The 23,843-nt window shown below is 34.8% G+C and overlaps 1 protein-coding gene across 1 annotated transcript; it reads right to left on the minus strand.

The window, feature by feature from the left end:
* Positions 1-138: 138 nt before the first annotated feature.
* Positions 139-20,321, minus strand: LOC128555602 (alpha-tectorin-like). The gene is made up of 7 exons (XM_053538397.1): positions 20,025-20,321; positions 13,475-13,690; positions 11,849-12,115; positions 6,981-7,079; positions 6,230-6,380; positions 4,136-4,189; positions 139-274 (listed from the first exon to the last, which is right to left on the minus strand). Exons 2-7 carry the CDS (start codon positions 13,658-13,660, stop codon positions 225-227), a joined length of 807 nt encoding a protein of 268 aa, XP_053394372.1. The 5' UTR covers positions 13,661-13,690; positions 20,025-20,321; the 3' UTR covers positions 139-224.
* Positions 20,322-23,843: the final 3,522 nt, after the last annotated feature.

A 23,843-nucleotide genomic window follows, 5' to 3' on the forward strand; every position in this document is an offset into this window, starting at 1 on the left:
CCATGTATGCCGACCATAATATATCAACCGTGGTAATCTTTCAAGACAGAAGCGTTGTCTTATTGTACTAAAACAGTTTTTGAACTGCAACGTGACTATCCAGATAATATTCCATTTCACACCAGAAATTAGTGAAAAATCTTTATGTGTATCAAAACATTTGAATGAAAGACAAATGAAATAAACATTGATGACGACACAACTACACAGACAAGCTAGTTCGATCATGATATATTCGCATTGCATCTCAAATCCCTGTTCGTTTCAGGAATACCTGGAATATACAATATAATAATAACAATATGTAGTAAAAATTTAGAAATACATTTACAGATTCAATATTCATACACATTGTAAATGATAAATTACTCCCAAAGTATCAAAGTACAACACTATTAAAATGAAATAATGAAATCTTTAACATGTTTAAAAATGTTTGTTATTTTGTTTGCAATTATAGTTCGATACTGGTTTACTTTTAACAATTGCTACATAGATGAAAAGAAACATGACGATTTATTTATTTATTTATTTTGTTGGGTTTAACGTCGCACCGACACAATTTTAGGTCAGAAACATGACGAACCAGTGAATATGCACTCGGTATTTTTGTTATAGGTTGACAATTGTCCCAGTTCCAAAATTACTTACAAATTATTTAAGAAACTACGTTTTTAAAAAAATTATTCAAGCAGTCATTAGTGTTTGGACTTTCTGAAACTACTTATGGCGGTTACTATCTTCTAGTAGGAAGTAACATCCAATCCCGATTGACCAATTGACCCGCTCTCCCTTGGGAGACTTTAAAGGATATGACTTTAAAAACCTTCAAGAGAGAAAGGTTTATGCATACTGTGTTGGGGCTTTATTGAGTAATGAATATTTAAAATACGTTACCCATATCTTATCCTATCATATTATTAATATGACTGTAAATTCTGGTAAATTACATGTCCTTATGGTACAAACTCACTTAGTAATGGTATTTATCATTGCTGGAACATAATCAGAAAAAAACTTGAATATTTCCTTTCTTGAATGCCGTTACATAACGTTTTTTTTTTCATCACAAATGTATACATGCTACTTAAATTGAAGTCACATCGTAACTGACAATAAATGTGAACACAGCATTGATGTAGGAATTATTTCTAAGTTAGGTAATGTGTATACAGAAAGTACAACTACACAGAGATCAAATCCCATATAGAAGTGAATATTGTCTCATTTAGGTAAATTGTATCACTTTGTTTTGTGTAAATTTTGAATAGTTGTCGCAAGCTGGTGTATGATGATTTTTTGCATTGCTTCGGATAATTACCGCCTACATGTATGTAAACATGTTTAACATGATCGAGACATTTAAACTTTCAAAATGTATTGTCTACCAAATTCGCCAGAGACAGAAAGACAGATCTGGATATTTTGTTTTATAATATACCTACGTTGTATATAAATTCTGTCAAAAATAAGGCTTGTATTTCACAAGTAAATATGACCAGGCAGAAAAAATTCCGTATTGTACCTTTTGTATAGCATGTTGCCGGACTACTTTCATTTAATATGCATGACCTGATAGTTCTATAAATATCATACATAAAAAGTTCACTTATTACAATTTTAACATCCACAAACATTTAAGATTTCGTTCGATAACAAAACAACAAACAAAAATGGAGGTATATAATAAAAGGGTCATTACAACAGTAGCAAGATCTGGAATTTTGTACAGCTCTCGTTAATTTTGCAAGAACGGATCACAGTTGGCCCCTGCGCACCTCGTGAGATCCGATCTGTCAAAGTCCACTCGAGCCGAATACAGCATCCCAGATCTAGCTACCATTATAATAACACTATTGTATTTAGTTCACTGCTTGGCAACCGTATCCGCTATAGTATGTATGGTAAGGGTACCAGCCCCCATATACAGCTGTCCAAATACAAAAAAATGCTGTATAAACTTCTAAGCTTTTGAACTTGCCTATCAAACGTAAAAGCCAGTAATCTAGTTACTTGTATGCCAGTTGTCAAAACTGTTCTTTTTAGACTTGTAATGTAATTAAAAAAATATTATTTGTTGCTTTTGTGTATGACCTAGTTTGATCACCTACTATTATACATGAGTGTTCTAGAGCTTTAGAGTATGCTTCAGGTATGGGCTGGTAGTGACTTACTAGAATCAGATTAATTAGAAATGGCTAGAATTGATTGTGGTTTGCCAATATTTTGTAGTAAAGAAGCACTTTATTTTGAATCAGGCTTTGAGCCACTTTCTATTAGACGAAAAAGCGTAAACTTTGCTGTGTTTTTGGTGCTCTGTGCTTCCGAGAAATCAACCCTTACCTATTATCTTTTGTACTTTCTATAAGATGCATAACAACCTTGTACCCACCTATTCAACAGAATTACTCCCTAGTCAAGTAAGGGATTCAGTTGCTTATCCCTGAAGAAATAGCGAAGATTATATCCTACCAAATGACAGACTGACATTAAGTAATAAATCCTTTATACCGTCTACAATTTGGCTATGGAATAATTTAGAAATTGACTGTAGACGCAAACCTACTTTATCTTCTTTTAAAACTTCTATTACTGTTAAAAATGGTGTACCTCCATTTTATCCTGCTGGAGAAAGGAAAAGTAACATATGGCATACACGTTTAAGACATCATTGTAGTAGTTTAAATTATGATTTATATAGAGTTAATATTAAAGAAGATCCATCTTGCAGATGTGGTAATCCTTGTGAAAATGCTTGTCATTATTTCTTTGAATGTTGTTTGTATGATGACGAAAGATTTACTCTCATCAGAAGTTTGTCTATGTATGATATATCACTTGATTTGTTATTGTTCAGTTGTGAAGCTCTCTCTCTTGAGGAAAACTCGTATATCTTCCAAAAAGTGCATCGTTTTTTGAAGAGTTCTGTATACTTTATTATTATATGAGTATGATGTTTTCTAAAATGTCAACACCCAATGTAAATAATCCTTTACTTTCAGTAATTACACAACCGTTTTTTTGTGTGTAAATTATACAGTGTATACTTTTGATTTTGTAACGATATGTTTTCTTGCAGTTGCTATTGTTTTGTTAATTTTCTGGGAGAGGGTTTTAATAATGTTGATATAACTTGTGCCCAATCCCATTGTATATCTTAAATGCAATAAAATATTATCAAATCATATGAGTGAAGTGTTTCTGAACACGCACCTGATCCAGCGTATTTGAGTTGCCACTGTTGGATTAGAACGTATTTTTGCCTGTTGCTGGGGGTGAAAATAAGTTACAGAAAAATATGTCAACGTCCGTAACTTCTCTTAACACTTCATTTTTGTAAGGAATATTCCTCAACGGCCTGTGTGTTCTATCTATCTTTAAATATCATTAAAAGTACAACAAAATTCTAACGAGACACTGAATACGCTGTCATTTCTTAAGCCCCGTTAACACTTTCATACCTTTCTCCGCAATTTTAAAACTAGAAGAACCACGTTCATCCGAAAGTTAAGCTTTAGGTTAGAGAGCACCAATTGTTTTCCCATAGACTTCCATTATAACATTATGGCGCGCACGGCCTTGCAAAAATCGAATAATGTATATCTTATCACATTTTTTTTTCAAGAACGGTCTCAGTTCCACCAAAATATCGGACGAAAACATACTGATAGTGATACTTTAAGAAGTTTTTGGTGTGAATGAGATGAACCATTGTTTACAGCGTTGGCATGGCATGAGAAAATCGTTTGATTATATTTTCCGTACACACAGAACGTAGCAAATTTAGTCAAAGTGTAAAACTAAGTACTGCAAATGCAGTGAAAATGTTCAACTTTGCAAAAAACTGTTCATTCCTTGGGTTTGTTAAAATGACTGACCAATTCGAACGGACAGACATTACCTTCTTCCTAGGTTTACAATTACCTTAGTCCCGTACTTCTTTGAATTGGTGGTCTCTGACCTATAGCTAAACTTTACGTCATATCCGGTAACTAGGGTCAGTTCGATGCCGCAATAGTTAAACTAAGTTACAATAGTAGATGTCTAAACTAGGCCTATGTGCATAGGAGATAGTAATCAAGTATATCAAAAACCTTTTAATTTGAAGGTAATATCTTAATGAGTTTGAACATACCAGGTTTTGCTCTGCACGATAATACTCTATACACTCGAGTACACATGTTACCATCTGCAAAATATAATTTTAATGATTTTAGAAAAACATTACAGGATAATCAATCCTTACCTGTCAATGGATGGATTTATCTTAATTTAATATCAGAATTGGTAAAGGCGTGATGGTTGAAATAAATAGAAATATCATCGTTTCGACAGAAGATGGCGCTACACAGGCATCTGACAACATTCTTCATATCATTTCAATTTCAAAAATTCAATTGACATATTTTGCATATACTGCTGTCTGTTTGATTGATTAATTACACCATAATTATATCGAAAAATGCAAATTTTTTAACTGAATTCATGTTGTCAACTAGCAACAGCGTTTTCAGTTCCTGAAATAGAATATTCAATGTTGACTGATTATTCTAACAAGACCAGCGAATAACCTACATACATATAGAGCAAATTCTATCTCGGGTTATTCTGCAATAAACCACTCGCGTGCAATGACATCCGATCCAGGTGCGTAGCACACTCGTAAAAAGTAGTTACCATTTTTTCTAATACTGTTGATACTAGTATGTTGTGTTAGAATCAAAATAACAACTTCCCAAGAGTGATTTATCGTAGAATAACTTTAGTTTTTCGTTCTTATAAGAAACAATATATCACTCAGGCCTACGGCCTTCGTGATATATTCTTACGCATAATAACTCAAAAGACGGGTTATTCTACGATAAACAACACCTGGGAACTTATTTAAGAAATTTAGTGTAGCATTGGTTTCTGATGCGTCAAGTGTGGTGTGCTGTGTGTTGTGTGCTTGTCACCCTCCGCTTTCAGCCTCCACCGCTGGCTAGCCTTCTGGTGAAAAAGGAGCCGAGTGCGTAAGTCTTCCCTGCCAGTACATAGCCTCTCTGCAGACAAGCCCTTTTGCAGTGCCTCCCAGATGGCGCCACACGGTAAATGAGCACCTTGCGGCCTCAGGCAGAACTGCAGGGGACTCGGAGGAGGTCTGCCCCCAGACATGTGGCATGCCAGGCCCACCGGTGTGTGAACACGCCCTGATGCCTATGAACAGACCCCCAGCTATGGGACAAATAGCTCCTGTGTTCCCAGGATAGGGTTTTAACTCGGAACTAAGGGTGAGGTAACCCCGAAAGAAACCTAGAGAGTTGAAGACAGAGGTGCTGGGCCATTGGCACTCTCTTAACGAACCACAGCACCATGCAATATAGCGTTGACTACATTTAAGAAATAATTGATAGCAAAAGAGTGCTTTAACACTATTTATGCACGATGGGTGATTATACATCGGGCGTAATAATTTCACGAAGGCGCAGCCCACACCCGAGTGTATAAATAGTGTTAAAGCACGCTTGTGCTATAAATTACTTCGATTCTTATATGCCCTTTATCTAAAACAGTAGATGAAATATAGAAGCGCTCTTTCTTGGTCGCAACATAAACGTTGACGCCATTGCACGTTAATGTGACGTCATTCTAGCGTAAGAGTGCTTTAACAGAGGCAAGCATATTAGAGTAGTTCTTAAATAACACCTATCTTATTCTTACCTATGCCTTACTTTCTTTTACCTTCAAAAATACCAAGTGCTAACGATTTATAACCGTTATATATTTTTTACACGTATATTACACTCAAGTTTCATATTTAAAAACACGAACAATTACACGACATAGTTTATATAAACGAATAATTACACGATATATTTTATATAAATGTAAAATAACATGTTTTGAACAAAAGCCTGTTACTGCATGACATTTGGTTATGAATGCAAGCTTAATTTTATACATTTAAAGAAAATATCTACAGATAAATTTTTTTAGAGAAAGTTGGCCATTGGATATCTGTTATAGAAGGAATGAAATTTGAAAATATAAGGCAACCAATTCTCTCCACAAGATAAAGCATAGCGACGTGTTTTGTTTAAGGACATATGTACAAATTTGGAGACAATAGACGTAACGCAAGAGTAAACATTATTTTAAGGAAATTCAGGAAAATACTTCATAACTTATGATAGCGGGGCATATAAAAGTAAAACTGATTTTGTTTTGAAAATCGCGAACTATAAATTACCTTGAGTCCATGTACTCTGGTCGAGTCGGAACACTATAACACCTTCGGTGCCGCACTGGGAATTGGACTTCTTTCTCAAGGAAGTTATTCCGTTATAACCCACGTCACAAACATGGTAAAAGGACGTATTATCTCCAGCACTTGCACCAATCTGTTGACAGGAAAATGAAATTTTCTCACTCAAAAGGAATTCATGTTACCAACTACTGTAAGATGAAACGTACGCGTTTTTATTTTATTTTTTTATTTCGTTATTTTATTAACGCCGTTTCCCAGCAGATAACATTTATTCAAAAGTTAGGAATTTGAGTTAGTTACATAACAAATGTCAGTTAACATTACTGTAGTATTGTTGTTTTCGCAGCAAAGCATCTGTTTATCAAAAAGTAAAATACTATTCGTTATCCATGTGACGCTGTACTGTACAGTTGTAGCTAAACATCAACCTCTTGTAATTCTTCAGTTGCCGACGGGTTCAGACAGCTTTAAATTATTAACCCCTCAACTCCTAGAAGCCGAGGCCACGCTTGAGGTTTAGCGTTCATTCATATGAGTTAGCCTAAAGACATCATAAGGTATGCAGTGCAATATGAAAACTGTCGCTGTGACTTAAAAAAAAACTCATATTTTGTATTGAAAAATGTTTTAAAATCTAATCAACTATGACAAGTTGTCTCAATCTATTTTTGTAAAAAAACTTACCTCCATGTATTTTATGAAAAAATAAGTACTGCTAATAAAAAATAATTACTTCTTCTGGGTACCATTGGATTTCGTTTTCATACAAAAATATCGCATATGTCCTTTTAGTTGACGAGTCTGAAGATAGTGCCAACTGGAACGTGTTTACCTAGAAAGAAAAACAACACTTCTTACTTGTCCACATATTTGAATTTTATAATAGGTCGGGATGCATTTTGCAATATCCTGAATGTTACACAGCGAAAATCTTCTTCAAAATACTTTGTTTGTATTCTACAGACATAACGTGGACTGAATAATACGAATACTATAGTAGTAATTTATTCAAGAATGAAACACGACATTTGATGTTTGTAGCTATTACAAATATTTATATGGTATACACATAAATTTTCAATATTCAGAAGAGACATATTTCGTGAAAGATAACCAAAAGCATTTTGTTTCAAGATTTTAACAAGACAACAACATTTGTTTTCAGATTTACTACTGTCTGTGAGAACAACAACAATATGTTTGGAATGTAGGTTGATTCCTGTCTCAGCCATTCGTAGATAAGTAATGCTAATTACCTATCTGACACTTTTTGCTGAGCTTTGCCTAGCTTTCGGCTCCATCTATCGTCACGTGACATCAGTCCGCCCTGATGAAGGTTCCAGGATGGAGCCGAAAGCTAGGCAAACCTCAACAAAAAGTCTCAGATAGGTTACTATCATCACTTAAAAACAATATGCGTCAAAGATAGTTCATGAAAGCGGGCAAACGTTCAAATTCTCCACACATCTTTTGTCTACTGTTTAACTAGTATTTTCTATTAGATTTAATTCGATACCTGTCACAAATTTCTGAACTGAACAAGTGAGGCCAAATAACTTACATTTCGGAGGAATCGGCAGTTCTGTGTTATTATATGTTTTAAGGGGACGCATACTTTGAAATTAGAAAAAAGTGGGTGGGGTATTATAAAATTTACCTGCAAAAAAGTACAAGGTTTTGGTAAATGAAATGAATACTGTTTCAACTGTTATAAGTACACAAAGGATTGCTCACTAAAATAAAAATGAGAAAAACTGAAACAAGAAAGTTATTGTTGAATTACATAAGACTTCTTGTGTACATTCAAAGTCAACAATTAAGGCTTTTGGTGCGAAAATAATAGTGCTTCACTTTGTCCAAACATTTATCAATGTCCTACAGATTCTAATTTAAAGAAAGAATGTGAAATAAGTTCACTGTCTTGCTTTTCATTTCGCATATGTGAGCTAAAACACATTATTTAGTTTGTTTACAAAGTAGTGCATAAGAAAAGATACGGTGGTCAAGGAATGCCACATTACAAAACTAAAAGAGTATATTCCCCTTAATACATTAAACATTTATCGTTACAGAAGTCTAGTGGCTTACAATAAAGGCCTAGAAATGTTGCCATTATTAATTTTTAACTTGGTATTCATGAACTACATGCACTTAAATATCAAATCACATTCAAAAAACTTTTGAATTGTATTGTCTTAAAAATCCCTAAAATAAGGTATGAAATTTGGTTGAGAGGTCCAATCAATGTGTATATGTGCAAAAGCAACATTCTAATCTTGTTCACAAAAGTTACTATAATAAACAGCAGGAATGTCAATGATCAAAACTGGACGAATATACAGTTATCCTCACTTTAATGTCATTTATAATTTGTCCTTGAATTCTCCACCATACTTTTCATAATTCTGTTTGCACGAGTTGCACGAGAATGCTGTCATTCACGTAAAAAAACGGGGTCAAATAAGTTGTAAATGCAATATCATCTAAACGTAATTAATGGATTATGCAGTTCAAGATAAACTTTATCTCATAACGTAACGAACAGGTATAATGTTCTAACAACAACTTTACTTACACTGATTTAAGTAGCAGTCGGTTTATAAGTGACTTTATTGATTCATTTTGTGTTTTGTTATTGTTGTCAAAAAGTATAACGGAAGTGCCTCACAACTGAAGCGGAAACCAGTTTGATGCGCAAAGTAGTCCACTGTAAGTAATATTATTTGACAAATGTCCACAGAAATTAATAATTTTCTAATATTAAAGACGAATATCTGAATAGGATTCATTATTTGATAAGAAATTATAATCATCGACATGTTTTTTTAAAAATCGTACACGTGCTTACACCTAAGTTGTCTCCCGTTGTTTATTAGAGTTACCTTTCGTCCGGCGCAGTAATACATTTGCAGTGAATCGCCGAGAAGTCGTGGGAAAATTAAAAACCATGTAAACAAACTAAAATTAACCACCTTTTCAAGATGAATTTCAAGTGATCGACATTATGCATTTAACCCGCCTGACCTGTGTAGCATCTTAGATATCTGTTCTAAGGTATTCATTGTGTAGAATGTCATGTTATGCCCTTGCAATGCTAATCCCACTCTGACTTTTTTGTTTACATTTTTTATCAATGAGAAATATGGCGTCCATCCCGAGATGAACAGACGTGGCGTTAAATTTTTACATGTTTAAGCAAACCTGGTGTGTTAGAGAGAAAATCTCATCCCTTCAACATTATTTGGAACACTGTTATTGTAAAAAACCTGTATTTTCCTTATACAAAAGCTTAATATTTTGTGTTGAATGTACTTTCACAAAGACCTCTGTTTTCCTATTACATTCATAGTACCACATCCTTATCCACAAAATACTGAATATTACAGGTGTCCGTCAGTATTATATCAGTTTAGGAATATGTTTTTTATTTTCCCACCATCGATTTCTTGAATATGCACCCCTTCCGCATTGCTGTATGAACTGTGAATGTAGCAATATGCGTCCCCTTAAGAAAAAAGGAATATTAAGCAAAGGAAACATATTGGGAAAGTCTTTTTACTGATTCCATTTCGAAAAGAGTGAGTGCGTCTCAACTATATACAGTTAAGTTATATAAATATAAAACAGAAAAAAAAAACAACAAAGATGAAAATTTAATGTTGCAGGCGGTATACTATGGAAGCCCTGGAGGGACAATTGATTTCCGTACTTCCCACTTCTAACTTTTGCACTTCTCACTTCCAACTTCTTGACTTCCTACTTCTAACTTCCGCACTTCTGACTTCTAACTTCCACACTTCTGACTTTCGACTTCTGATTTCCAACTTCCACACTTCTTACTTCCGACTTCTTGACTTCCTACTTCCTTTTTCTAACTTCCACACTTCTGACTTCTAACTTCCGCACTTCTGACTTCCAACTTTCTGACTTTCTACTTCTGATTTCCAACTTCGACACTTCTTACTTCCGACTTTTGACTTCTTACTTCCCTCTTCTAACTTCCGTACTTCTGATTTTCTAACTTCCGCACTTCTGACTTCTAACTTCCTGACTTTCGACTTCTGATTTCCAACTTCCACACTTCTTACTAACGACTTCTTGACTTATTAATTCCCTCTTCTAACTTCCGCACTTCTGACTTCTAACTTCCACACTTCTGACTTCTAACTTCCTGACTTCCGACTTCCAACTTCCGCACTTCTGACTTCCAACTTTCCCTCTTTCGAAGTCGGAAGTAAGAAGTGTGGAAGTTGGAAGTCGGAAGTAAGAAGTCAGGAAGTTGGAAGTCAGAAGTGCGGAAGTTAGAAGTTAAAAGTGCGAAAGTTAGAAGAAGGAAGTAAGAAGTCAAAAAGTCGGAAGTAAGAAGTGTGGAAGTTGGAAATCATAAGTCGAAAGTCAGGAAGTTGGAAGTAAGAAGCGCGGAAGTTAGAAGTCAGAAGTGTGGAAGTTAGAAGTAGGAAGTCAAGAAGTTGGAAGTGAGAAGTGCAAAAGTTAGAAGTCAGAAGTGGGAAGTACGGAAATCAATTGTCCCTCCAGGGCTTCCATAGTATACTGCGTATGATCTCGAACCTTTTTTAAAAATCAATGTTTTAATTCATGACGTATCAATTTTCAAATCTCAAGGTGTGCAGTAGTTATCCACATCGTTAAGCACCGATTATGAAAGAACCTGGTCGTCTGCAAATAATATTAGGTCTTTAACTGTAAATATATTGTCAAGATTGGCATAGGAGTATAAGCACAGATATCCAAGAATTTGACAAATCAAGGGTTACTAATCCGCTGAAAATTATAAAATCGGAACATGACGATGATATGCACAACTACACTTCACATTATTCACACGTGAGATTTGGTAATATTCAGCCTAACTGTAAACAGCAAGTGGCGTAAACAATATAAAATATGACAAATCAAGGGCCATAACTTTGCTGAAAATCATTGAACCGGAACACATCAATGATACGCATAACCGGACATGGCACCTACAGCTCCTGTTAGGGTTGGTTGAAAACTGTATAATGATGTAAAAGAAGATGCCAAAATATTATAAAACTTGACAAATGAATGACCATAACTCCTATGAAAGTCACTGAAACGATAAGGAACTTGCTGATAACATGCATAATAAGGTTTGGCACTGATCAATCCTGTGAGGCTTGGTGAAATTTGCCCTGTTATTATAATTATGAATGCGAAGTGACCAAAAAATCGTAAAATTCGACGAATCAAGGTTGATAATCCTGTTGGAAAAAATATACCGACGATATGCACAACTAGAACTGAAAATTATTGAACCGGAATATAACGACAGTATGCACAATGAGGTTAGGCACTGATCACTCCTGCAAGGTTTTGTAGTAATTCGCCAAATAATATTAGAGAAATGGCCAAAACATCAAAAACAATTTGAGAAATCAAGGGTCATAACTCCGATGAACATCACCGAACCGGAAAACGCCAACGATATGCATAACTGGGCTTGGTAATGACAGGCAGATAGACGAAAAGCACTAAATCATTATGTCTCCCCACTATGTCTTGAGACATAACAATTATGTTTGTCAAATTATGTATGTAATTATGCTTTACAAAACTTACCCTGTTTCCATTGTCAATCTTGACATTATACCATGTGACCACAAATACAAACGAAGCCTGGAAATTGTCAGTTGTATATACTTCATTCACTAAATCTGATGCTTTTGTAAGCTCTGTAGAACCTGCCGTGTCAAATGTTTCGTACTTCAGCTCTCCTGCGTTCCCGACTACGTCAGCTCCGGATGGAGCAATCCATGGTTTGGTAAGTGGATGACTGATTCCTCCGTAAAAGCCATCCTCAAACGTCACCATGCCATTTTCTGATATCTACAATGGAGAGAACACATTTCATACTCTCGTCTGCTTCTTATTTTATCTTTTGCTTTATGAAGTTGAATCGTTTATTTTCTACCATAATTCTAATTTTTGTTTCAGCTATGGATTTATTATCTACTTCTCACACTTCATAAGGTATGTAGAAGTAGGTACATTTGTAAACCTTTCACTTTCATTCTTTTTATAAATTCACATTTTTTTGCCATGGAAACAGAAAAATTGAAAATGAAATTATATAAAATTTGTTCAAATTGTAATGCCTTATCGGAAGATATAACAGCAAACTTGCATATCTTTCTATTTACTTTTTAATCTTTACTGAAAAGGAATACTTATGTACAAAGGCGAGCTGTTGATATCACCATAAATTTTACCATCGAAGTGTGCAAAGTCATGCTGATAAAGCAGATATATTCAATCAGGGGAAATTGTACGAAATCTTCCCAAATGATGTGCTTTCTATGGAGCCGTAAAGATCGCCTGATGCAAAAATTTCACGTTTTGAAAAAGTGGAGACAGAGCATTATAAGAATCTGACAAAGCAGTATGCTGCATTAGGATAGCAGCTGTGGAATGCACAATAAGTAAAATTTAGGCGAATGTGCGAGTACTTTCGTATGAAGACAGATACATTCGACATTCATATGAATACAGAAACGCGTACATCTGCTGGATTTATGAACTTATGTTAGAACTGTTTAAGTTATGTATCAAAATGGTTATAAAACGCTGGATGTTAATAAATCTCAGGCTTGTTAAGATGATTTAATGCATCATGATATGAACACATAAGCAGTTTTCAATTAATTACATGACACTTTTTTTGTTTTACTATGCCACCTAAATGTAGGCTAACAGCAGAATATACATCATAAATACAGCAATCTAATATGAATGTGGTACTGTTATTTTAACTTTAAAACTAACCGACTTATTTGCTAACAGTTTCTACGACAGGTGGAAAACTAGTTTTGAATCTATATTTCTAAACACTATATTTGGTCCCGTGTGTTTCTAACAGTTTAATCATTTTTGAGTTTTAACTTTGCAGTTGCATGTCGAGTGCAATCGTATTTCATTTTTGTTAAGTTAATTGTCTTTCTTATATTCCAATTATCTTCCAATATATAGAGGAACCTTTGTTAACAATTGTTACTCTCAGTTAATATCTCGTGATCACGAGATAAAGAAATCGCACTATCCCTTCGGAGCTACCAACTTTAAAAGGTTTTCGCGAAAACATTTCATAAAACGTTAACATGATATTGACTCATGGGAAAGAGATAAAAAGAACGCACAGTTGTCCCGTCGGGACTTCCGTATGTATATATCCTAAAGGAACTGACTTACATATATCGTTGTACGAGGCGATCCATGGAAGAAAGCCTGCTGAGCCAGAGAAACCTCTTCCAAAGAATCATCAATGACGGTCAGTGAGGTGGCGCCATCATGAGGAAACAACGTTACGGCATCAAGAGCGACAACTCCGCAAAATGACACCAGAATAAACGTAGCAGTATATAAAGTTAGAGTCATTTTTCAACACAGATGACGGTTCGCAATTATCTACAAGAAATGAGAACATTGAAAATGTTAAGGGTTTTTGCTAAACCAGGTGATGTTGGGAAAAATATAAGTAAGACCACATTGTGTATTTTTGAATATTTATTTACTACTCTGTATTTCTTCTGAAAAGTTTTTATTCCAATATTTAACCATAAATGTTGCCAGCAAATGGATTAATGGCAAAAATCTACAACTGGTAATTGCACTTACATATTACCGGTACTATACATGCATAAATTTGTGCCAGAATGTAAATTCTAGTAAACGGCCATAATCTGAAGTTGGAAATTAAATTCAGTTTCCTCCCATTTCCTTAGGACACCTGGCAATTTTTTGACAGCAAAGAAAATGACGTCACACGACTTTCAGCATATCTTGGATCCTTCAGGCGTCTGTGTCGGAGCAAGGGTATATGTATAGGTTATAGATAATTGATTGACTTTCTAATGCAATTATGTTTGCCGAAACGGAGCGCAGCGTAGTGAAGGCAAAACTTAATACATTAGAATGTCAGTAGGTGTACCTATAAACGACTTATAGTTAAAACGCCCTTTTCATCTCAAGTAAACTAAATGACACAGAGAACCCTTCTTTTGAAATTATCTTAAATCAGCAGAAAGATATTTTTTATTTTCACATTTGTACATAGTGACGTTTTACAATATCTTATTAAATATCCGTTTCTGTTTTATTTTGCAAAGGTGACTTTGAAAAAAAATAATTTAAGATTTGAATTTGAATTTCCCTGGGAGGTTTGGCCAACATTGTTTGTACACAAAATCATCTGGATGTAATTATAAACACATAACTGACGACTCACTTATAGAGTAGTTTTTAGAACACATTCTTATTCAATGAAAATATAATAAGCAGGTTTAACTCATAATAATCTAACAGTTCTATTTAAGCAACTATAACTTAAAAATAAAAACAAGAGGGTCATTGACCCTAAAGCGCTCACCTGTGTACAAGGGGCGTGGGCAGTGTTGCATTTTCCATTACTGCTCATGAACAGACTCAATCAAACCGAGTGTGCAATTTTCATGTTTGCCTTGTTCTCGGTGCTTCAGAGGGATCTACTTTCCAGATTTTATTTACTTCACAACAGCGGGTGTTAAGTGCTGTGTGGCGGCCATAAAAAGTCGTCCCGACTTCATCTCAGTGTTGTTATATTTGCTGGTCCTTCGAGATAATTGATTTCAACTCATTTAGGTTTGAAGATTGAATACTGCTTAAGCCGGTGCTAGGGGGCGTGGGCAGTGTTGCTTTTTCCATTACTGCGCATGAACAGACTCAATCAAACCGAGTCTGCAATTTTCACCGTTTGCCTTGTTTTCGGTGCTTCCGAGGGATCTACTTTCCAAATTTTATTCAGGTATGTTTGTAGAAGTAAAGAGTTAGGTTTATTTCTATGTTAGCCTATATTATATACATGTCACGCACACTTTTGAACCTAGGGCAATAATTTGAACAATTATGGTAGACATTACAAATCTGATATCACACGCCAAATATCAAGGCTCTAGCTAATATTGATTCAGAGAAGAAAAGTGACCACGCACCCTTGCAGCAATGTTTTTGACGAATCGGAATAATTTGAAAATCTTGGTAGAGGGTCACACAAGAACCATTTGTGTAAAAATATTTTAAAATCGGGCTTGCAGTTTCAAACAAGAAGATTTTTATAGTTTCAACTATATGCATATAGAGAAAAATGACCACACCCTCTGGCGGCCATGTGTTTTGACGGATCAAAATAATTTGAACAATCTTTGTAGAGGGTCACACAAGGACCATTTGTGTTAAAGTATTTTAAAATCGGGCCAGTAGTTCCACACAAGAAGATTTTTTAAAGTTTCTACTATATACATATATGGAAAAGTGACCGCGTCGTCTGGTGGCCATGTTTTTTGACGAATCAAAATAATTTGAAAAATCTTGGTAGAGGGTGACATAAAAACCATTTGTGTGAAATTATATAATCCTAGCATAAAACTGCTGTTATTGTCACTTTTCGGGGGTGTTTTAACAGGAGAGAAAACGTGTGTTAACAGAGAGATTCTCGCGCTCACGTGCTGTTATAACACCTTTTTATATGTGCACGTTCCATGGCAGAGTGTAAACGCATTACGGCCCCAAAACGGATAATTCAAAATGAAATGACGTCAACGTGACAAAACAACGTAGACTTTACCGCGCATTTCATGGAAATTCAATGACGTTGAGGGACAATATATTCATTTTCCTGTTTTAACGCGTTTTATGCTAGAATAGCGTTAGCGCATATTCTTTTCGTGTTATAACATCTTCAGAATCCCTCGGAATCGTTGGTACCCTCGCCCTAACGGGCTCTGGTGCCAACCAATCCCTTGGGATTCTGCAGATGTTATAACACGAAAAAACATGCGTTATCCCTACAAAATCAGACCATCGGTTTAGGAGAAGATGTCGTTTGAAGTTTTTTTTCTATTTTTATCTTTGTGCACCCAAGTTGAACCGTTTGAACAACTTTAGTAGAGGACCACCCAAGGAACATCATGGCCAAGTTTCATCAAAATCCATTCATTGGTTTTGGAAAAGATGTTTAAACACAAATGTTGACGACGGACGGATGACTTGACGGACGCACGGACGACGGACACAGCATGATCACAATAGCTCACCATGAGCACTGTGTGCTCAGGTTGAGCTAAAAAAAAAAACACTGCCGACATTTATATATAGTAAGCGCACCCTGGTTTATTTTTAGACCAGTAGAGGTAATTGACCTCCGGTTTACATTTGAATTTAATTTAACAACAGAGGAATTTATGTTCTCTTGACAAATAAATCTATGTTATTTTTCAGTAGAGCTATAATTTCTGCTTCTGTTACTCTAATCCAGTCAATATAATATAACGTGCCTCGATTAATCAATTTCACGCACGAGCAGTTCACGGGTGTGGTCATTTTGATCATTTTTATATTTCAAACCGGTTCATTCCTTCACAAATAACTAAGCAGGCAAGTCGACACTTCGTGTATGAAAATACCCACCCTCCTCACCCTAACATTTTTTGAAAAACAATTCTGCTGCCGTGTTATATATTTTCAGCGCCAGTACACCAGGTCATGCCACATACTGCCACGCCGGTATACAGTGCCTTTTAGTTGTTAGTCGTGACTTTTCTTTCCATCGTGGCTGATATATTGCCGCATAAACATGGCAAAAATATGATATCTATTTGGCAGTTTTATTCTAATTATATATTCTCTTGCACTTGCACTGGATTCATATTTTTGTTTCCTTTAAATCCATTATCATGATGTTAAGAATTCGTTGAGCATTTGTTGAGCATCTTGGCCTCGGATTTTCGGCAGCTGGATTTGCTTGCACAATTTGCAGTTTTGCATTCTAGTACATGTGTGCTTATCGTAAATTTAGAGCTTCAGCATCATAGCGTTGCCTATTTTGTTTCTATGCAATTTGGACAGAAATCTATCATTTCATGCTTCATTTCATGATACTTCTATCTCATACAATATGCCATGATATTTCATTAATTTTCTGTAATGATATTATAATAATAAAAGTCACGGCCTTATCCCATTCAGTCAGCATTTGTTATTTATTGTCAATAGTCAGAAGCGACAGGCCGCTCTTGCTGATATATGGTTAAAAATCTAGGTCAGTTCTCGTCATGGTTAAAACAACACGTCTCTCAGAGTGCGGGCGAGTCTGTCGCTTCTTATATTCATGTCCTGCTGATAAAATAAGAACATTTTGATACATATGAATAGCAACAATAAGTGCACTTCCCGGTCAATGCTGCATTAAAATCGTGGAGATGAAACAAATAGTGAAAGGTGTAGAAAGGTAAAACTTGAACTATGAAAGTTAGCTTGCATTAAAAAGAAGAAAAAAACACAATGTGATAGTTATAAACTTGATTCTTGTATGCAGTCCCTGTTTTGGCAGTTGCTCGGCCTCCCTGAATGTAGGCGGAACAATGAATACTCATTAATGTTGTACTACTACCAATTTTTTCAGTTATGAAATAATATGAAAATAAGTTGGTTACTTTTTTGAAAATCCTTCGCTTGTCATTGAATAAAAAAGATGTTTGAACTAGGAGTTTTCTGGAACTTCGTCAAATCCTTCAAAAGGCCCGTTTGATGTTTTCTAAGTGTCAGTATACTTGCCTCAGATGTCAGACATTTCAGCGTAATAAATGCTGATTCTGTAGAAGCGTGAAAGGGTAAATAAATGCCCCTAACCCATTCTTATTACCGAGAATCTGCATTATATTACAAGATCATGAAATATATATCAACGTATGGTCACTTAAGATAGAGTGTCACACAAGATCTATCATACAAAAAGGAAGTAACTAAGAAAGAAAAGAAATACATGTCTTGCAGACAACATTAATATGGTCCAACTGAAACGACGTTTTTCTTAACTAAGTACCGGTGAAAGTTAACAACAGACTAAGTCAATGGATAGAGCTGTACTGCATATCTCAACTGCGGTATAACCATGTCCTATTGTTCACCTGAACAAGTTAGGTCAGGCTTATGTAATTACTCTTACTTATAAAGTAACCTTGCTCATTGCAATAAGTAACCCCTTTCGCCCTGCTTATTATAATAGTGAATATGTATGCCAAAATATACGTGTACTGATCGCTGTTCCTAAAACGCAACTGACAAATAATGTAAACAAATGAACTCTAAAATAGTTTATTTAAGATCAAATCATCCTAAAGATGGACGACTGGCTATAGTGACTGAACCCATGGTTTCAAAAACGACTAACATTGATAATCTGAACCAGTTAGGCACTCAAACGTACATACATCCCATTTTTTAAAAGTCGTTTTGGCCTTTCTATGAGTATATATATGCTTCATTTTATAAATGTTTCCGATATATAAAGCTTTTATTATATGTAACAAATTCTCGCGTATCAGTTACAAAAATAATTTGTTACACTGTTCATTCTTGAATCGTTTATACAGTTTTCCTTTAAGCTTAGATATTTAGTTGTATTGCCCTCAATTTGCTTCTTTTCCTTGCTGTTATTCTAGGTGAATTAGGACCTTTTTGTGACGATATCTCACTAGATGTTTAGTCATCCATATACAATGCCACTCCGACATCCCAGTGAAGGAGATAACTGGAGGTGTGTCCTGATTTTTTCAACCCTGATACCGGTCATGTGAATTTAATTGCCATCCAAACCGTTACATTTACTTTATGAAACATGTGGTTGACTTCAACATTGTATTTCGTCTGAGAGAACAAAGACTACAACAGCGCGCTGCACTATTCGGCGATTTGACAGTAATATGAATATATATCTCAATAAGAGACCTCTACTTTAAAAAGAAGATACACCAAGGGGCATAATCCTGTCAAGAACACAAACTAGAGTTATTGGGATTGTTGCCACACATGGCTAGGGGCCATGTTTCTGATACAATAGCTAAAAACTCGAACAACAAAATAAAATCGGAACTCAATGGCATATATCCTGAATTTTGTACAGTATAAATTTCAGGACGAAATTCGGCAAAATATTTGGGGCGCATTCCACCTTAACTGAAAGGATTTGATCATTTTATAACCCATCGTTTGGAGGATAGAATAATGAAACAAAACAATATAAATTCTTATGCAAAAATATTATGTTAAATTATGTCATTTCGCAATATGACGTCGAGCGGCAAGATGTAACAGCTAGATCTAGATCTATAAATATTTTAATCAAATTGTTTTATTTTAATTTGCAAATTGAAAAGACAACACCGATATATTGAGGCCAAATGTTTTGCACATGCACAGGCTCAGTTTGGACCATTGGGTCATATTTGCGAAAGATTCTTCCGAGAGGACATGTTTAGAGATATTGACCTGCTGGTATTAACGATGATATTTTGCCATATAAATAAATTAAAAATGGTAAAAAATTAGGTCAAACAGACTATAGTTTATTCAAAAGTAAAAACATTTAGATGTTTACTTTTTACAACTGAAGGAAATTTCTTAAACGAGAAAAAACTAAGAAATCATTCATTCAATATCGGAATGATTAACATAATAAACCGTTTTATTATTTTTATTATTATTATCATTATCATTTCCGTATCATCACCATCGTCATCATCATCAACACTATCATCATCATCATCATCATTATCATTATTATTATCACTGAGAAATACATATATACATAGAATTTGACATAACATGTATCATAAAAGTAATCGTTCATTTAAAAAAATGTGAGCATACATATGAGTGTATAGATTTCTTTAATAACTAAAGAGCTGAAAAGTCTATTTCTACTTACCGTTACAATAACGCACCAGAAAATATTTCCAGTTTTATTAGCACTCTGTCCTCATAAACCTTTAAGACACACTCCGGTGAGAAAACTGATTTATTGTACTGCTGTATGTTGCAAACAAAAACCACATCTTTCAAAAGATATTATTCACAATTCTTTAATAATGTCCCGCGGTTGAATGACACGAATTTTGTATATTTTTCCGAAATTTTTGAATTCGACATCTTATATTCATAATGAATACATCAACTTTCGTTAAACTTGACAAATACATAAAAGTTCACAAAGACATTAAAACTTGAAACGCATGAATTCGAGGCCCAAATGTAAGGAATTCTTACAAATCTCATGATGGATGTTTTATCAGACCTAAAATCTTAATAAATCGTAAATTATTATGAATAACTCGTGAGGAAAATATCAAATAGCTAAAAAAGATGAAAGTAAAAGTAAATGAGATGTGACATGAATGAAAATGTCTTTATCGGCATATATTACTTTTAAATAAAGGGGTATTGTTAATGGTATTTTATTGTCAGGTACAAACATTATATTTTTTCTATTCATTTCTTTTTTTCTGACGGTTCGTAAATAAGCACTGCAACTACTACGAAACACTCTTGTCAAATTTCTCATTTTATTTTTAAAAACAAGACCCTTAGTTAAAAAAATTATAGAACAAAACTCCGCAGTTTTATTATACATAGAAACACAGTTATCTTAAATAAAGGCATATTTACATTCAGCGAGACTCATGTCAAGCGATTACTTTTTAGCGTTTTCTTTTCAGTGTTTGGAATAATTGATTCGGTAGATAGCTACAATATATTGTAAGTTAAGTAAAACTATTCTGAACCACCTTTTATTAATTCATGTATACATTATTATTATTATTATTATTATTATTATGCAACAATTTATATACAGCATTCTTCTCGTGTACTGTATATATACTGAAGAGTGCTTTACAGCAGACTCTCCAACAGAATACAAGACAGTACGAATCTAAATAGAACTTCTCACGTTACTAAACATGAATTTATAAATTACAGAAATTAAACTTAAAACGACGAATAGGGCATTAAAAGGCAAGAATATTCGGTCATTTACAAGGTGGTATGAAACGAGTTCTTAACAAACTTTTACAAGTAGCTGTGTCAACAGTTTTTTCTTAGAGGCATAAATGTTTGATGATAGGTCCCTAACCGAAGTGCGTACCCTCGTCCAATATAAATAGGCTGATAGAATGATAGTACCACACAGGGGTAATACACTTATACTGATACTGAGCCGTCGAAAAAGACCTCGCTCTTCGGTATCAGGAAATAATAAACATGTCAGGTAAAACCTTTCACAAATCAGGATTTATCTGGTACTACTCTTATGTAAAGTTGCTAAAGCGTTATATCTGGACATAAAACATTTATGCTTTTCTAACTGTCGAGCATTACATATATCAATCTTGAGCTGACTATAATGCTCCCGTACACTTCGCTAGAATCCAGAGTGTATACTGAAAATCCTTAAAGAAATTCTAACAGTTATACTTTGAATTTACCCTTTTTCCTCCAAAAGTAAGTTTGTCAGACATCTGGTAGGTGTTATCGGTACTTGTTGCAAATACGATAAAGATTCTTTCACTAGTGGTAGGTGCAGATGTGAATATCCGGCTCGAGGGTAACTGCTTTTGGCGGTAACGATGCTCTGCCGAACTGCCACTTAAACAGTTACCCGAGAGCCGGATATTTCCATCTGCATCTACCACCAGTGATTGAATCTTTTTCTTGCATGCCAAATTCAATCAAATTATAGTAAAACTAAATTCAAACAAAAGATTTTCTCATAGCACTTTTTCGTAAAGTAGCGTATTAATTAACAAAGCGCGGGAACTTTACGTCCATAAACAGGAAGTACGTCATCCTGTTGCAAAGACGAAAACAACGTAATAGTGCCTGTTTTGTTTTATCATCTGCAGTGAAAACGTTGTTTTTTCCCCTAAAATGACGTCTTTTTAATCGAAAAATATGTTATTAGGAACAAAGAGAAACTATCCGAGCATTTGATTTTTATCCTGTTTTATGTAAAATATTACTATATAAATCTACTATACAGATGAAGATCTACTTTGTTATACCTCATGAACATATTTTTGAATATATTTGTCCCAAACTTGTTTTCATGTATTTACATGGTGTAGTTTTTGAAATAATAGTCTTTTCAGCTAGATAGTTGCCGAAACAAGGCAAAACAATCTAGTATGACAAGGAATCGATAGTAATATGAAATCTTTTCTTTTGGGTATAAGGTTCTAGTTGTAAGTTTAGCGTAATTTCTTATTTCTCTCGATTTCATTTAAGCATTGAACCATTTACTTTTTTTGCTAGGCTTTTGTGTAGAATTAGGGTCGCCATTATGTATAAAATACTTATATTAAAGTACTATTACATACCGAATAAGTAGGTGAACAGTAAATATGTAAGTAACTACTATTTACCAAAAGAGACATTAAAGCTGTTAATCAAAAATAGCAACAATTAAAACAAGAGGGTCATGATGACCCTGGATCGCTCACTTGAATAATATGAGCTACATGTTTCAAATGTCAAACTGATGATAAATATTAAGAAAGTCAGTAGGTCACATTCATGGTCAATGAAATTCAGTTTTACGATTTGTTCGCAAAACTGTGTATCATCAAAATTTCAAGGCTGTATCTTAAAAAACAAGAAAGTAGGTCAGTAGGTCAAGGTCAAAGTCAAGTGATATCATACTACTTGGGGTCATCAGGTAATTATAATTAGACAGTCTTGGAAATAGGATCAGATGATTTTTTAAGTATTTTTCCTATATAACTCACATAATAACTAAGTGGCCCAAGGCCGGGCCTCTTTTAACCCCAGGGGCATAATTTGAACAATTTTGGTAGAGGACTACTAGACAATGCACCATACCAAATATCAAAAGCCTAGGTCGTATGGTTTCAGACAAGAAGATTTTTAACGCCTTTTCCTATACAAGTCTATATAAAACTTGGGACCCCCAGGGCAGGGCCTCTTTTCACCCAAGGGGTATAATTTGAATAATTTTGGTTGAAGACCATAAGACAATGCTACAAACCAAATATCAAAGGTCTAAGTGTTGTGGTTTCAGACAAGAAGATTTTTAAACTTTTTTTCCTATATAAGTCTATGTAAAACTTGGGACCCCCGGGGCGGGGCCATATTTGATCCTAGGGGGATAATTTTAATAATTTTGGTAGAGGACCACTAGATATTGCTACATACCTAATATCAAAGCCCTAGGCCATATGGTTTTGTACAAGAAGATTTTCAAAGTTTTCCCTATCTAAGTCTATATAAACCATGTGACCCCCGGGGTGGGGCCATATTTGACCCTAGGGGGATAATTTGAAAAAATTTGGTAGAGGACCACTAGATGATGCTACACACCAGATATCAAAGCCCTAGGCCCTGTGGTTTTGGACAAGAAGATTTTTAAAGTTTTTCCTTTCGGTTGCCATGGCAACCAGAGTTCTGCATGGAATTCAATTCTTTGAAATTTTTTCAAAGGGGGCCACACAAAGATCATTACTGTGAAGTATGGTGTAATTCTGCCCAGTGGTTTTCAAGAATAAGATTTTTTTTTTAGAAATTGTTGACGGACGACGGACATCAAGCGGTCACAATAGCTCACCTTGTCACTTCGTGACAGGTGAGCTAAAAACAACATGTTTTGTGTCACGTGATCAGGTGAAAATACAAGTGTTTTTGAGTGCTGACTAAATAATGGATATTTAAGTAACTAGATGGAAAACGTAATACT

Source organism: Mercenaria mercenaria, chromosome 1 (assembly GCF_021730395.1).
Source record: "Mercenaria mercenaria strain notata chromosome 1, MADL_Memer_1, whole genome shotgun sequence".
In the NCBI taxonomy this organism is placed as follows: Eukaryota; Metazoa; Mollusca; class Bivalvia; order Venerida; family Veneridae; genus Mercenaria; species Mercenaria mercenaria.

What these genes read in the sequence shown, in the direction of transcription:
- LOC128555602 (XM_053538397.1), bottom strand. Translation starts at nt 13,660, where the DNA reads ATGACTCTAACTTTATATACTGCTACGTTTATTCTGGTGTCATTTTGC. An exon ending in CGCCTCGTACAACGATATAT is followed by an intron (nt 12,116 to 13,474) that starts GTAAGTCAGTTC and finishes TCTCCATTGTAG; the next exon opens with ATATCAGAAAATGGCATGGT. An exon ending in CCAGAGTACATGGACTCAAG is followed by an intron (nt 4,190 to 6,229) that starts GTAATTTATAGT and finishes TATATTTTGCAG; the next exon opens with ATGGTAACATGTGTACTCGA.